This window comes from Hyphopichia burtonii, assembly GCF_001661395.1.
Source record: "Hyphopichia burtonii NRRL Y-1933 unplaced genomic scaffold HYPBUscaffold_8, whole genome shotgun sequence".
Classification (NCBI taxonomy): domain Eukaryota; kingdom Fungi; phylum Ascomycota; class Pichiomycetes; order Serinales; family Debaryomycetaceae; genus Hyphopichia; species Hyphopichia burtonii.
The window spans coordinates 526,829-541,608 of NW_017963735.1; the positions used below are offsets into that span (position 1 = coordinate 526,829).

The following is a 14,780-nucleotide window of genomic DNA, read 5'->3' on the forward strand; positions in this document are numbered from 1 at the left end:
CATGGATTCAATCATAGACAATGTCAGACGATCATAAGGATGTATTAGAAGCTATAAATTCTTCTGGTCTTGCCTTTCATTGCATTGACTTTTTGAGACAGTACTCAACAAATATCGGAATTCATCACTACTTAGTCAAGAAGTTATACTCTTACAGCTATGATGAACTAGAGTTCTTCATTCCACAATTGATACAACTTATGGTCTCTTTTGAAACAGACTCAATGGCATTAGAAGAATTCTTGCTCGATTACTCCGCTAAATATCCACACTTTAGCTTAATAGTGTTTTGGAATTTACAGGCTTATATTTTTGAATTAAGAAATGAACCAGAATCTTACTCTTTTCAGACCATCAGAAAGTTTATCAACAAGCTTCAAGACATATTGTTTAACACTGAAGTTCCCAATCAAGATAATTCTTTCAGAGAGAATCTACAACCTTCTTTGGTGTTATGTGGTGCTGTAGCAGCAGGATTTGGTCTACCAAAAATTCAAGAGTATGCATCACCCATAATTAAGACTCAAGGCAAGCAACAAAAGTCATTTGTGTTTAAGTTAGCAAATTTCCAGAAGTCTTTAACTAGAAACCTCACAATGAAAAATCAACGAATGTCAAGCGATGCTGCCTTGGGTGCTGATGATGATAACACTTTAAGCCCAAGTTTGAGTGTCGCCGGAAGCAAAATTGGGGATTCACCACAAATCCATTCGTCGCTTGCCCATTCCTCTCCCAGAAGAAGTGCTAACTTTTTGTCAGATGACTCAGAGACCAATACAACTGACGAAGATTCAGAACTGAGAAGTGATATCGGTGTTTTGAGAAAGCACAGATCTTTGGATTTGAGACAACCCCCTTCGAGTTTTCATAGAGAGGTATTTAGCGACGTGGAAGAAAATTTGAGAATAAACACCACCATAAAATCAAAGAAGACTATCAAAAGAAAACTGAAGAAAGAACAAGCAAAATCTGTATATAGAGACCAACTGACTTCAAACTCTCAATCCATGCCCGATTTAACACATACAGAGAGTCAAAAAAGTACTGAGAGACCTAAGTTGTCACCAACAGAATCTGAGTCGTGTTTGGGAATGACTAGACCTTATAGAGATCATAGTGCTTCAAATGCTGGTAGCATTAGGGATATGCATCATTTACCAACATTCAATGGGTTGATGAAGGTATTGCAGGTGAATTACTCAAAGAAAGAGACTGATTTCATGATGTCTCTTCAAAATATATCACTAAGACTATCTCAACTTCCTAAAGAGGCCAGATTATCAGCATTACGTGCTGAACTATCAATTATAAACGAAAATTTACTTCCATCAGAAATCGACATTCCTCAGCTTCTTCCAATCACGAGTAATAGAAATAAGAAATATCACAAGCTTTTAAAGTTAAGCGTTAATGAGGCCTGTGTGTTAAATTCTGCAGAACGAGTTCCCTTCTTATTGTTTGTGGAGTATTTAAGTGATGAAATTGATTTCAACCCTTTCAGTGAACAGAATCAAAAAATAATTTCTAGGAGATCTAAGATGAAAGAACCCAAGTCGGAGGAAGTTACCGAGGATTTGATCAGCATGGTAAAAACGAACGTTGATTCCTCACCACCTCAATTCACTGATAATGATGATACAGACAGAGTTATCATGGGTGAAGCAGATTTGGGTGACATGCCCATTATGTCTCGCAAGAGTTCAGGACATGATCTTAACCGAATCAAACTTTTTGACAATAATATTGATAATTTGCGTCAAGAATCTACTGCACAATCTAGGAACTCGGCCGAGATTTCTACAAAGGTATTGGCCGATCAAATGCGTATTGCTTCTGTCATGTTACAACAATTAGAGAACTCAGGCCAAGCTGCCTCTGAACAATCCACATCTATAAGAAGCAGAATAGTCGACTCTATGATTTCCTTGCAAGACCAATTTGACTCAATCAACTATGATAAACTCAATCAACTTAGGGGAGATGATCAAGATGCAGGGGAAAGAAAACTCGAAAACGATTTTAAGCTCGGTGAAGATTGGGCTACCAAGAAAATGAGAATCAAAAGCTCCAGTATTTACGGGCATTTGGAAAATTGGGATCTTTGCTCTGTTATAGTAAAGAATGGAGATGACCTTCCCCAAGAGGCATTCGCTTGTCAATTGATCACCATGATATCCGGTATGTGGAAAAAACATAATATTAGTTTTTGGACGAAGAGAATGAAGATATTAATCACTAGTGCCAATGCTGGTCTTGTTGAAACGATCACTAATGCTATTTCAATACATTCTATAAAAAAATCCTTGACTGAAATATCAATCTCAAGGGGAGAAAATTCTAAGGGTCGCATATTCACTCTACTGGACTATTTTGTTAAGATTTATGGCTCTCCAACATCAACGAAATATAAACAGGCTCAGGAGAATTTTGCAAAAAGTTTAGCTTCATATTCCATAATATGTTATGTACTTCAAATTAAGGATAGACATAATGGTAACATAATGTTAGATAATGAAGGACATATTATCCATATAGATTTTGGTTTTCTTCTTTCAAATTCTCCCGGAAGCGTGGGTTTCGAGGCTGCTCCATTTAAACTTACGGCAGAATACGTTGAATTGATGGGAGGCATTGAAAGTTCGACTTATGAGACGTTCAAAAATACTTGTAAGCAATGCTTCAAGGCCTTGAGGAAAGAAAGTGACCAAATAGTCAGCATAGTTGAACTTATGCAGAAAGATTCAACATTACCATGCTTTAAGAGTGGTGAAAACACAAGTATCCTTCTCAAACAAAGACTTCAACTTCATTTGAATGATGAGGAAAGCGAATCATTCGTAGAGACCACTTTGATTGGAAAGAGTTTGGGAAGTATGTACACCAGATTGTATGATCAGTTTCAAATGGTTACTCAAGGGATTTATAGTTAAATAAATGAAAAAAAAAAATCAGTATTACAATGATACTGTCAGTGACAAATGTAGCTTTGAGGCATATTTTAGGACATGTTTCAAGACATACTTCAAGACTGCTTAGAAAATATTTATACTGCTTTGACATGAGCTTGACATAGATTATTGCGACGAGATTAATAAGTCCAAAGTCGAGCTCATTCGTATATAATTGTCTTGTCTATAAGTTAAGTACTGATTCAATTTGGATTACTCAATCCGTGTTTAATTGCTTTCAAGACTTTATGTGTCAATGTTTATCTTGCTTGAAAAAATATATCGAGTCTGAATTTGTTCTATCATCGAATAAGAACTTTCCCATGAGATATTGTTGAGTGCGTTCCCTAGTAGGATTCATTTGTTTGGGGTAGAAGAAATAAACTTGTGATACCTTCAATTACTATCTTTACATTCACGCTCTTTATCTGCAGAATCAAAATTGCCTGAACGGGCTTGTTGATATTGGTGGGTTATACTGTGTTTTAAAAGATCGCAGCTGGATAGTCTATTTTTTATACTTTGATGCAAAAAACATTTTTGCGACAGTAGTTAAAAACTAGCACTTTATTGAACCTTAGTTAACGGACTCAACAAGTCGATCAAACCCAAAACAGACTCAAGGATACTGTTCATCAGGTGGTCGTTAGTAGCGATATTAAGTATTGAAATATGTTTCTATTGGTTGAAATGCTTTGTATTAAAGACTGTGGAGCCCGGAAAATAAGAATAACCCACTTACTTTAATATAAGAAATATCTATAATGTGATTTTTATTTGAATTATAAATTATAAGTCTCTCTCCCAATATGGGTAATAATTTTGAGTACATTATTATTGAATGTGTATAATTCCTCGTAAAAAAGGACTCTGTGCTTGTAATAAGAAGTTGAGTGGTGATCACGTGCGTATGTCGAACACAAAACTGGCATTTCGCAGCTCTTATAAAGGAGATAAACCACTTTTCAACATGAATAACCCCAGGACTTCAGGAAGCTCATGAGTCCATCAAGTAACATGAAGCACAAGTTTAGGCCGATGAAGAAAAACTCCAAGGTGGATATCCTTCGCTTTTCATTAGGAAAGTTTAAGCCTGCCTTGAGACAAAACTCATCTAAGAAAGAGCCCACTTCAACCCAAATTACCCTACAAGCTGACAAGCTCCCAGATCTTCCTACTCCCCCTTCCAAACTTCAAAATATTCTCATTGAATTTAATCGGCTAAATGAAGATTCATTAAGATCCGTGAAAAAGAAGAGTCGCCCTAAAAATTCTAAAAGAACAATAAATGGATTCTTTGCTTTTCGAACATTTTATAGCAAATCTATCTTCAAACCTGATCATCAACGCCAGCTTTCATCGCTCCTCGCCGAAGCTTGGAGGGAAGAAAAGAAAAAGTCTATATGGGATAAATATGCAGTTGTTTACAGATTGCAAGCGCCAGATATAGGATTTTTCGATTGGCTATGCGCTAATTTGAACTTAGAAACGTCGACGAACAAACCAGAAGTCAATTCTCCGGAAATGAAGAAGCATTCGCTCGGGAGGGTTGAAGATTTGTTCTTGTCACCTTAGCTATTTAAACGAAAAAAAAAAAGAAAAGTACTTTTGACTATGTATTTATTATATTATATTATATTATATTATATTATTATATTTATTGAATTAATGTTTCACTATCTAGGCTGCTGTGGGTATTGTACTTTTGGGTCTTTTTTGTTTATCCGTCTTCCCATCCTTTTTACGCTTCTTTGTAATTTTTACAGGTCTTTTCTCTCCTTCAACATAAACGTCATTAGGTAAATCGTATAATTTAACATTCTTAATTTGAATTTGATGAATATTTTCATCGTAAGTTTGCCAGCCTTTACACAAGTTGTAAAATTCTGAGCATGGGTATTGAATGTCAAGCTTCTTGACACCGTCAGCCAGATTCATAGGTTTCGTCAAATTGATTTCTAAACCAATGAAAAGCTTAGTTAGATGAATGTGTTTCTCATCTTTGTCTTCCTCAGTAGGAGTGGCAAGCAGATTGAGAAATGGCTCCCCTTGTATGTTGCCATAAGCATCGATAACGTCCTCGATCTTATTATCCTTAAGAAGATATGTATTACTGAAATCCTTCACGTATGGATGAGCTAGGGTTATTCCCTCGGTAACTTCCAATTTCTGAACTAACAATCTAAGTTTACTTTCGATCATACCACTCCATTTTCCGTGTTCTTCGTCTGTGGATTCTGAAGCAGCAACAATACATAAATAGAACTTATAGCGATGAAAGAAATCATGCCTTTCCAAAAGGTCGGACCAGTTTTTCTTACCCACGCTAACTTGATTCATAATTTCCGCACCTCTTTCAAGTTCGGATAAAATTATTTGCTGAGTGGAGCTTGTAATGTTATGAGTGGCACACATAGACGGGTAGGCTGGTGTGATTACTGGCATCCTGTGTTGACGATCATGTAGATATAATCTTGGGTTCCAGACACGTACCTGCAAGGGTCCATCTTCAATTGGTTTAAGCAAAACAGGTTCGGGCCAGTTCCACTTCGTGTAAATGTGAAAAAACTTTTCAACTATAACAGCGCTAACAGCATTTGGATAAAGTTGACATATTCTGGCGACTAACATTGCCCATGCAACCCCACCCGGAAATCCAAAAACATTTGCATAAATAGCTCGTTGTTGTGCCCACATCTTTATACAACGTAGCGCATGCTTGAAAACTGTTGGTTTAGGTACTAATTGCAAAATTTCATCGGTAACTCTTGTACCATTCAACGATCTCATATCCTTTTCCTCTATATTTCGTAACAAGTTTTTATCTTCGAGAGTCATATCAATGGGTATACGTGAAACATTCAATCTGGCAAAAATCAAATCAATAGATATACCTGCAAATTCTAATTTGATAATCGGGACAAAAGCATCAGGAACCGAAGTAATCTCCTCAAGCTCTGGTCTCTCTCTAATGATCTCTTCAAATACAGTAAAGAAGTCGTCTCTGCTGACATGCTTTGGAACCACCACAAGGGTATCAATATCGGATCCAGGGCCATAAACACCCAATCTATAAGATCCGAAAGTAAATATTTTTCCTCCAGCATCCCTTGCCATACCGTCAGACATATTTTTATTTTTTGAAACTTTGTACACAAATTCTTGAACCATTTTTTGAAATAAGGAAAGGACTTCCACTCTTTTCTTAGTCGCCTGTTCACTTTCGAACGACCCGCGATTCTTCAATTCAGTGATTAATAAGTCATTTAGGTTATTCTCTCGGGGAGTTGGGTTCGCAGTTGATATGGGAGGGGTAACACCGTATGCTCTCACGCTCATTCCTAGTGGGGGTTGGTGTAATCAATGGTAGGTAAAATAAACCTTTTGTCAAAACTTTTGATATATTTGTACTAACCTCATTTCATCGGCATAAAACGCACAAATCGAAAATGGTCGGTACACTATGGGTGTACGGGCTTTGTTTTACATTTTGCAATCTTTCGGATCACAGTAAAAGAATCAAGGGTTTTTTAATATAAGCACTATTTACGATCCTTTTATTTTATAATGAGTAAAAGTAGAATTACGTCATGGGCCCTCTGTTGCTGAAAATTTTCACTTTCCAAGATTGAATGATATCAAATGGAACTTTTTTATCCGAAGCGTAGCGGAGGACCCAGGAGATTGAGCCGAGCGATTTATTGGGGTCTTTTTCGGTGACATCAATGATTAGTTCGATTAGCTTGACAATGGTTCTTGGTTTTAGACTAATGGCGAAACCCGAGTCCATGCTCTCTTTTCTGAAATGCTCGAATAGTTGAAGTTTGTCCATTCCGTTCAATCGATGAGTGGTTAAAATGCCTAGCATGATGTCTTGCATCATGTCACTTCTGACGGTAGTGGTATTGTCTTTATAAGCATTGAGAATCTGTAAGCATTTATGGGGATCATCCTTGACTATGAACCGATATAACGCACATTGGGCAATTCTAGCATCGAAGTTTAGCTTGAAAAGAATGTTTCTCACTTTAACAACCCCCTGTTTGGGGCTTTTAAGATGAGCTCGGTCTATGAATCTAGTTGTATCGTAGAGAAGCTGATCCATGACGTATTTCTTACCGATCTGAGTGTTGACAAACGTGAATCTATCTGAATGCATGAATGAATTGATGGAATTGAGAGCCAGCCCTATTTCCTCTGCATTTAAGAGAGAAAGGGTTTGTGCAAAAGCACGAATGGTATTATGAAGTTTGGCCTTTTCCGCTTCACTGGTATTTCCGTATAAGGTATGAAACGGGTCGGAAGATTTTGTCACTGTTGATGGGTCGGATATTCTTTGCAAAATGGTATTTTTATTCCAGCACCTTTGTAAAAGCCTTTGGAAAAACGGGCCCATGAACTCGGGGTTCGTGATATTGTTGCGAGATAAGGCACATCGGCCAATTTCCAATAGTTGGCGACGAGTCGGTCCAGATATGTCTAGTAATCCTTCGAGACAGTGTAAGATTTCGTCTGTGGTGAAGTTATCACGATTCAACATTTTGAGGATATTGTCAAACTGGGTCGACAACCCTTCGTCCTTGACAAAGGTCGCTAGGAGAGTCCCCAATTGGGTTATGCTGATTTTAGGATTGAGCTGTTCGATGAATTTTTGGGCTATGATAGTATTTTTCTCCTTTGGATTTTTATAAAGCCGTTTAACAAACGACTCGAAGTTGGCTGTTGGGAACAATTTGGATAATATATGCAGAGACGTCTCTTGGTTTATGAGACTCGAGTACTTACTAGAAAACAAATAAAGCGTCTGTAAGTCCTTCCCACTGGTTAATAAGGCAGCAAAATAGCTAATGATATAAGGGGAGTTATGCAATTTTGAAATCGAATTTCGATGGAGTAATATGTACAAGTTTTTAAAATGCTGAGGGGGGCAATTTCTTACCAAATGAAGGGCGTCATAGTCGTTAAAGGATAATTTTTTATCCTTAAATATAGCTTTGTATAGTACAGATAAAAGAATATTTGGTTCAATTGGATTAACATTTTCATTGGTTGGAGTCTGCGGTAGTCCTAATGGCGTGGAGGAAATGAAAAGGGATAGAAATCCCGCTGTTTGAAATGCTGGTTTATCATCATAGATCTCGTTAACCAATGCTTTGAGCATATTTTGTTTGGTCAACTCATCGACATGATTGTTGGAATATATTAGTTCGTGATGTTTTCTATACTTAAACATTCTAAGCACGTTATCCAGGGATAAATCCGTCTTTCTGGATATAGTGAAGAGCTCAAGCTCCGGAATCGATTCGACTGCTTGTAATTCCAGAAGAATCTCAATTATACGGAACCCTTTCTTATTGCTGTATTGGCTTCTATAACTTATTGAATCCACCAACGAGTTTATGGAGCTTTGGTTTAAAGCACTGCTTTGACAGGCTAGAAGTAGCTCATATATGCCAATGTCAGTATTGCGTTTCTGCTCAAGCTCACCAATTACTAAATCTAAAAAGTCTTCCATATCATTAAGGGTGGATAATTGATGTTCAAAAAAAATCTTAAAACATTCCTCGAATCTCCCATGCGCCGCCAACCTCCGTATAAGTAGCTTCTGTATCTGGTCATCAAGACGAGTCTTGATATTTCCGTAATGGCTCATGTAAATCTCGGGATGGATTAATATGTGGTTGTACGAGAGTAGTGCCACGAGCCGGTGGTATTCGTCGGGGATTCCTTCCAATCTTCTCTGTATATTGGTATCCAAATTCGAATATAAGTGTTGGTAAGGTAGATTGTCGGACTTGATGACCTGAGATGAGTACGGATCATGGATTATCGATTGAGCCAAGTAGTCCGTTTCCTGTTTGATAAACTCGAGAACAAAGTTCGAAAGCTTGTTGGAAATCGTCTGGCGTGTCTTATTGGCATTCTCTTCGAAATCTAACTTGGAATTATTATGCTTCAATCTTATTGCCGGTAGTAATGTCTTATACTTGGGTCTGCACCACCATAGCCGGCACTTATGGCTATGAAGTGGCCGCACTCGTATCATATTGGGTATTTCAATTCAAAAGGGTCGGCAAGAGTCCCAGCATCTATATACACGGCTTAACTAGGGAGAATTTCTTTGGTTTTGGCTATTTGATTTGGACTCTTGAATCTTGAATTTTTTTTTTTTTTTCTTTTTTCCGTCTGCTCAATGTTTAATTTTTTGGTGATGATTTTTTGGCAGAAATCTCCACGACTTCTATTTCAAATCTTATCCACGATATATTCATCTTTGTTTAAAAACCAACAGGTGGTTGAGCTTCACGTTGGGGAGTCCAAGTATTCGCAATATAAATTGATTTGCTGGTTCAATGTCACGGGTTATATGGAATTCGGATATCGATGTTTACGATCCTAAGGTTATTCCTATACTGGTTGCCAGATGTATTTCAAAGTACTTGTGTGTTCAGGATCTCGTGATATTCGGTAAGGTATCTAAGAACACATACAAGACGGTGAATGATCCTCAGCTTTGGATATCCAAATTGAAGGATTTGAAATGCTGGGACAAGGCCGGTCTACCATTGAATGAAACCAAACTTGGGAAAATGGACTTTAGCCATTTATCAAATCCATTGACTTGTTTTGATAAAACATTGAAGATTCCCAAAGCGGCCAAGTTCCAGGTTTTGAAGATACATCAAGCATTGTATCCTTATTATACCGACTTGCAGTTGAATAAACCTTATGATCAATTGAGGATTTTTAAAGACTTTCAAACCCCAGAAGAACAATCTAAGATATTAACAAATCTTCTTCGATATAATAATATAGATGTTTATGAAGATAGCAGTATAATGGTGAAAGATAAAATCAATTCCATTCTAGAGATCTTTGAAAATGCCTTATTGAGAGAACTTGAAATTCATTACGATATTCAAGATTACGAAAAGACAAATCAGTTCGTCAAGATACTTATTAACTTAGGTAATCAGCAGACGTTAATTGATTTCTTTCTACAGAAAAGTATATTTGACAATGAAGAAAGTAAATTTTTCAATTTTGATGCTTTCGATGCTGACAGTTTTTATAAGCTTGCAGACGATTCTGGAGCATCTAATTCTGCAAATGATATCAATGACACTAATGAAGAAACTTTTACTTTGAATGCCGAAAGATTCAATGAATTTACTGAGGATTTGGTGGACGTTTTCAATGAGGAAGTAAGAATCATTGATTTGATTTTCCCCCAATCAGTTCCAATGATGTATAAAGTTAGTGAAGAGCTTATTTCTAATCAACTAGTGGAGCTTATAATGTTGATAATAGATACTGCGAGAACAAAAGGTACTTATTTAAAAACTGTTCCTTATTTATATGATAAGTTAGTTAATGATTTTATTCCAAAATTAAATCCAAGTGAAAACGTTGGAGAAAGTTATCATCGTTTGATATTGGAATTGATTGATATGTCATTTGAATCATTCGCATCAGAGTATATGAGAGATGAGATACTCAATTTTAGAAATTATGTCAATGAAAATATCACCAATTGGAATGAAACCATAACGAAAAGGGAAAATGATACTTCGGAAAACATTTGGAAGCACGTTAAAGTTCAAACCAAAAACGATTTTTTGACCAGTTTCAAAAAAGTATTCACAATTAATCCAGCTTCATCACAGAGTAAGAGCGAGCCAGAAAATGATAAGAATGATGCTGAGAATTATTCCGAAATTCAAGCTAAAGCAAAGATTTTATCCGAAAATATCAAATCTTTAAATAAAATTTTCAGTCCCGAGCTTTCGTTGGATATTTTAAATGAAGCAAAAGTGTCATTAGGTCGACTTTTGAAATTTAAAGAATATACAATTGCTGCTTTGAAAAGTGACGCTTATAGGTTCATGCAAGAAATATTCTTAACTGTAATTGACTCGATTGGTGGAGACCATTTAAGACCGGGTTTCATCAAGGCATTACAGTATTTACAAAACTATAATCCAAAAGATATGACTTATATAAATACGCCAACTGAATCATTTATAGAACCATTAGTTTTATTTTTTGATCTGATTAATATGGCTGATTTAATTATTCAAATGATTGATATTTTCTATAAAGAGGAAATGATTAATAGAAAGGCTGTGAAACAAGAAAATTCCATTTTGAATCCATCTTTGCAAAGTAAAAAAAAGCTAGAAGGCTTAGTTGATAAATATGTGGCTGATGGTTTAAATGTTGGTATTGATATTTTGATAGATGAGATTGAAGCAACTTTCAGAAACGGACTCAAAGAACAAGACTATAATCCTCCTATTGATACTTCGACCATCTTCGATGGCCCTACAAAACCTGCTAGAACAGCAGTTAAAATTCTCGAAGATAACATCGATTTACTAGTCGGAAGTGCTGATAAATCTATTGTGGATGTTTTCCAACAAGAAATCGCTGAGCGATTCTTTCAAATCATTGTTAAGGTATTGAAAAGAAGTACTATTTCAGTTACCGGCGCAATCAATTTGATTTCAGACTTAAACTTATACTATGACTTTATCGTTGAGCACATTAAAACAAACAAAAAACTCGTGTACCCTCTATTCCAATCTTTAAAGAAGGTCGGAAGTATTTACTTAATAAGTGGAAGCGAATCCAAATCAATCGGGAAATTGGTTAGTGATTTATCTAAATTCAATGGTATCTTTGGTCAAGAAGAGATTTACGAATTCGTTCAAAGGAGACAAGACTGGCCCTTGATTAAACGAGACGTCGAAAAAGTGATGTACGGTCTATCCTTAGGCGACTGTAGGATAGCATAACACTTAGTAATAAACTCTTTAGTTGATATATTTATAGATTTGAAAGCTTTTGTAGAGTTGCAAATTTTTGACTATCGCCAATTCTTTTTTACGCAGACTCTGAAAAATAAAAAAAAAAATTCAAATACTTCGAGAAGACATCACCATCTCAAAGATACACGATTCCTTTAAGTGAAGCAAGACTTGTTTTGGCGCCTGCTTCCTGCTGAAAAGTTCCAATTATATTCCCGGGTTCGGCTTTATTCATTCTGTTTTGTTTTTGTTTCACCTTTGCTACATGAATATATTACTCAATGATCATTTGCTCTAGCTATCAGTTGAATACTGTGATTCGACAAGCTTTAAACAAAAAAGCAATAGTAGTTGCTACGTTCACCCAGAAGATGCACCGTCATTCTATTGCAAATAAGAAGAGAACTAAAGAGGCAATACTGTCGGTGCCAAATTTTTTGAATGCTTCTAAGGAACAAAGTAATCTACGAGCATTCGAACGATTATCAAGGGCTTATAAGATATTGGCCAACAGGAAGCCATTGAAGCATAGTGTAAGTGATTGCTACAGTTACTATAAATCAAAAGATGCCATATTCGCTGATGATTTAATGACGTATCCCAAGATCAATAAGAGTCTATTGAAACTCTTGTTTGACAATTTTGATAAATCCAGCTCGATTCGTATAATACTCTTGAATGATCTAGGTTCATTGTTGATCAAGGAGCAATTCAATTCAATTTTCACACTAGTTAAAGAACTAGGTTCGGAAGCAAATGCTTTCACTGAACACATCATGGAAGAACTTTTGACGTTAAGATCAGACTATATGAGTAGGAAAAAATTAAAGGAAAGACTAGCATTTTTAATCATAGTCCAAGCAACCTTTTCTGGAGAGCATATGTTGGCTACCAAATTGGCGTTGGATTTCTATAAGCTGGAGATTCAGTTTAATCCAAATGTTCTTAATGTTTTACTCAAATCATTGTCTATCGATAAAACTTTACATTTCACTTACAATGCGGTTGCGATCATGAAACTATTAGATGTGTTTGGAATGGAGTTTACTAGTACCAAAAATCTCATTCCTTTGGCTGATTATATGTTAGCGGAAAAAGGTGTTCCATACTTTGCTAATATTTTGCATGACAAATTACTTGGTGAATGTTTCATAGATGAAGAGTCACTTTGCAAATTCAGTGAGGTTTCCAGTCTTTTAATAGGCAGAAATTTGCAAGTTGGTAATTTGGATCGAGCTCTTAAGGCGTGGTTTAAGCTACATAATCTAGATAAAGATTTTATTACACTGAATTTAGACTTGCTCTCTAAGTTACTCGATTCATTGATTGCATCACACAGATACCAGGATCTCGAAAAATTATTGCATACATTACCACAAGAAGCATTTGGGAATTTTGAGATTATGGAAAGAGTATTAAAATACTATGGTTGTGTTAAAGTTGACCAAAGAGTTTTTGAGAATTTGGTGAATAAGCTTGAGCCCCCCTTAAATAGACTGACATTGTCTGTTTTATTGGAAGCATTCTTAATGCAAAATAATGATGTTGCACATGATAAAATCTTGCCATCTATACTTAAACTGAAGAATGGGATTAATCATAATGATTTTAATGCAATTATTTCCAAATTGCTTCGTCAACATAATTTAGAAGAAAGTATTTCTATGACAAATGGAACTGATGTTAGAATAGCCAAGACATCGTATATTAGCATTCTTAAATATGTTTTATTTCATCAGGATGTTGAATTTCAAGTGAGAACTCAATTTATCGAGCGAATGGTCAAAGAATTCATGCATTTAACAAAAGTTGATGATGCATTGAGAGATCTAGCTAAAACCATGTTTCAGTACATACTGAATAAGATTAATAATCGATTAAGCAGAAAATTTTACTCCAGTTTCGCTTATAAAGGTTTAGTTGATTTAGGGAGTGAAAAAGTATTCGATTTCAGAGAGTTATTTTTCCCCCAATCAATTGAAGGCTTGATTTTAATTGATGATCAAAATAGACTTGACTGTTTACGTATTATAGGAGAAAGAGCAGTGAAAGACCAAGATTTTGATATGATCAAATGGACAATGAATGAAATGAGATTAACAGGAATGATCCTCAAGGATATCATACCGATATTTCAAAAATTTGATCCAAAATTTATGGAATCGGTCTTTAAAAAACAAGTAATCCAAAACTTATGACTTACGATATTTCATCATGTATATAGAAATTTAATTACAATGAAAGTTCAAAAATATATGTAATTTACAGGAAGGAGAATCATTATGTACAAGAGTTTGAAATATTATCAACTACTTCTTCTTACCACCACGATTTTTCTGTTCAAGTTGACCCTTAGGGGCTTCTTTAACGTCATGGCCCATTAATTCAATGAAATCATCGTTTTCGTATTTATTAGTAGGAGAAGCTGCTTCTGCTTTGGCATCCGGTTTGTCTTCCTTAGTTTCAAAAGCAGAGAATCTTTGTTTAAATTTATTAACTCTACCAGTAGTATTTGGATCAATATTAACTATATCAGATCTATTAGGATTCCACAAAACATTATTTCTTTGATCACTGATCATTCTGATTTCATCCTTAGGTGCTTGTGATCTTCTTTTAATAACAGAACCATCACTTAGTTCAACCAAAGTCTCAAATTGGTGAAATATGGTTGGCCTTGATTTACCCATTTCAATCTTCTTCATGACCCTTCTTGATGATAAATGAACGTCCCCCTTCATGGCAATGTTTCTTTGGAAAGTTTTAAATGGAAGAGCCCCGCTCTCGAGTCTGCGTATACTGGACTTGAACATCTTCGTTTACCGGTGTTTTCCAACTGTCTGTGAATCTTGAAGTCTTTTGAAACCGAAATTTTTCACTTTTCAAGGTGTTTTTTGGTGATGAACGGAGAAAATTTGGGCGTGTGAGGGTCGAGACCCGTACATTTAGAAGAAAAAAAAAAAACACGAAAAAAATCTGAAAAAAAAAAGTTGATGTTCAGTCGATTTTTGATCCAGTTGAA

At 35.7% G+C, this 14,780-nt stretch overlaps 7 protein-coding genes across 7 annotated transcripts; 4 read left to right on the plus strand and 3 right to left on the minus strand.

The window, feature by feature from the left end:
- Positions 1-20: 20 nt before the first annotated feature.
- On the plus strand, positions 21-2,930 carry PIKA (1-phosphatidylinositol 4-kinase; the record flags this gene model as incomplete). The annotated part of the gene is made up of 1 exon (XM_020223719.1): positions 21-2,930. The coding sequence occupies one exon, from the start codon at positions 21-23 to the stop codon at positions 2,928-2,930; it is 2,910 nt and encodes a 969-aa protein (XP_020074341.1).
- A 999-nt stretch (positions 2,931-3,929) lies between these two features.
- Positions 3,930-4,561, plus strand: HYPBUDRAFT_154089 (uncharacterized protein). The gene has a single exon (XM_020221890.1). It carries the CDS (start codon positions 3,966-3,968, stop codon positions 4,521-4,523), a length of 558 nt encoding a protein of 185 aa, XP_020074342.1. The 5' UTR covers positions 3,930-3,965; the 3' UTR covers positions 4,524-4,561.
- A 51-nt stretch (positions 4,562-4,612) lies between these two features.
- Positions 4,613-6,310, minus strand: PAP1 (polynucleotide adenylyltransferase). Its single transcript, XM_020222819.1, has one exon. The coding sequence runs from the start codon at positions 6,285-6,287 to the stop codon at positions 4,629-4,631; it is 1,659 nt and encodes a 552-aa protein (XP_020074343.1). The 5' UTR covers positions 6,288-6,310; the 3' UTR covers positions 4,613-4,628.
- A 20-nt stretch (positions 6,311-6,330) lies between these two features.
- On the minus strand, positions 6,331-9,151 carry HYPBUDRAFT_232316 (uncharacterized protein). Its single transcript, XM_020223149.1, has one exon. It carries the CDS (start codon positions 8,992-8,994, stop codon positions 6,532-6,534), a length of 2,463 nt encoding a protein of 820 aa, XP_020074344.1. The 5' UTR covers positions 8,995-9,151; the 3' UTR covers positions 6,331-6,531.
- A 56-nt stretch (positions 9,152-9,207) lies between these two features.
- RCY1 (Rcy1p) lies at positions 9,208-11,764 on the plus strand. The gene has a single exon (XM_020219880.1). It carries the CDS (start codon positions 9,302-9,304, stop codon positions 11,744-11,746), a length of 2,445 nt encoding a protein of 814 aa, XP_020074345.1. The 5' UTR covers positions 9,208-9,301; the 3' UTR covers positions 11,747-11,764.
- Positions 11,765-12,129: 365 nt separating this feature from the next.
- Positions 12,130-13,956, plus strand: HYPBUDRAFT_114377 (uncharacterized protein; the record flags this gene model as incomplete). The annotated part of the gene is made up of 1 exon (XM_020219042.1): positions 12,130-13,956. The coding sequence occupies one exon, from the start codon at positions 12,130-12,132 to the stop codon at positions 13,954-13,956; it is 1,827 nt and encodes a 608-aa protein (XP_020074346.1).
- A 59-nt stretch (positions 13,957-14,015) lies between these two features.
- Positions 14,016-14,609, minus strand: MRPL36 (mitochondrial 54S ribosomal protein bL31m). The gene has a single exon (XM_020221891.1). The coding sequence runs from the start codon at positions 14,569-14,571 to the stop codon at positions 14,068-14,070; it is 504 nt and encodes a 167-aa protein (XP_020074347.1). The 5' UTR covers positions 14,572-14,609; the 3' UTR covers positions 14,016-14,067.
- Between the last annotated feature and the right edge of the window lie 171 nt (positions 14,610-14,780).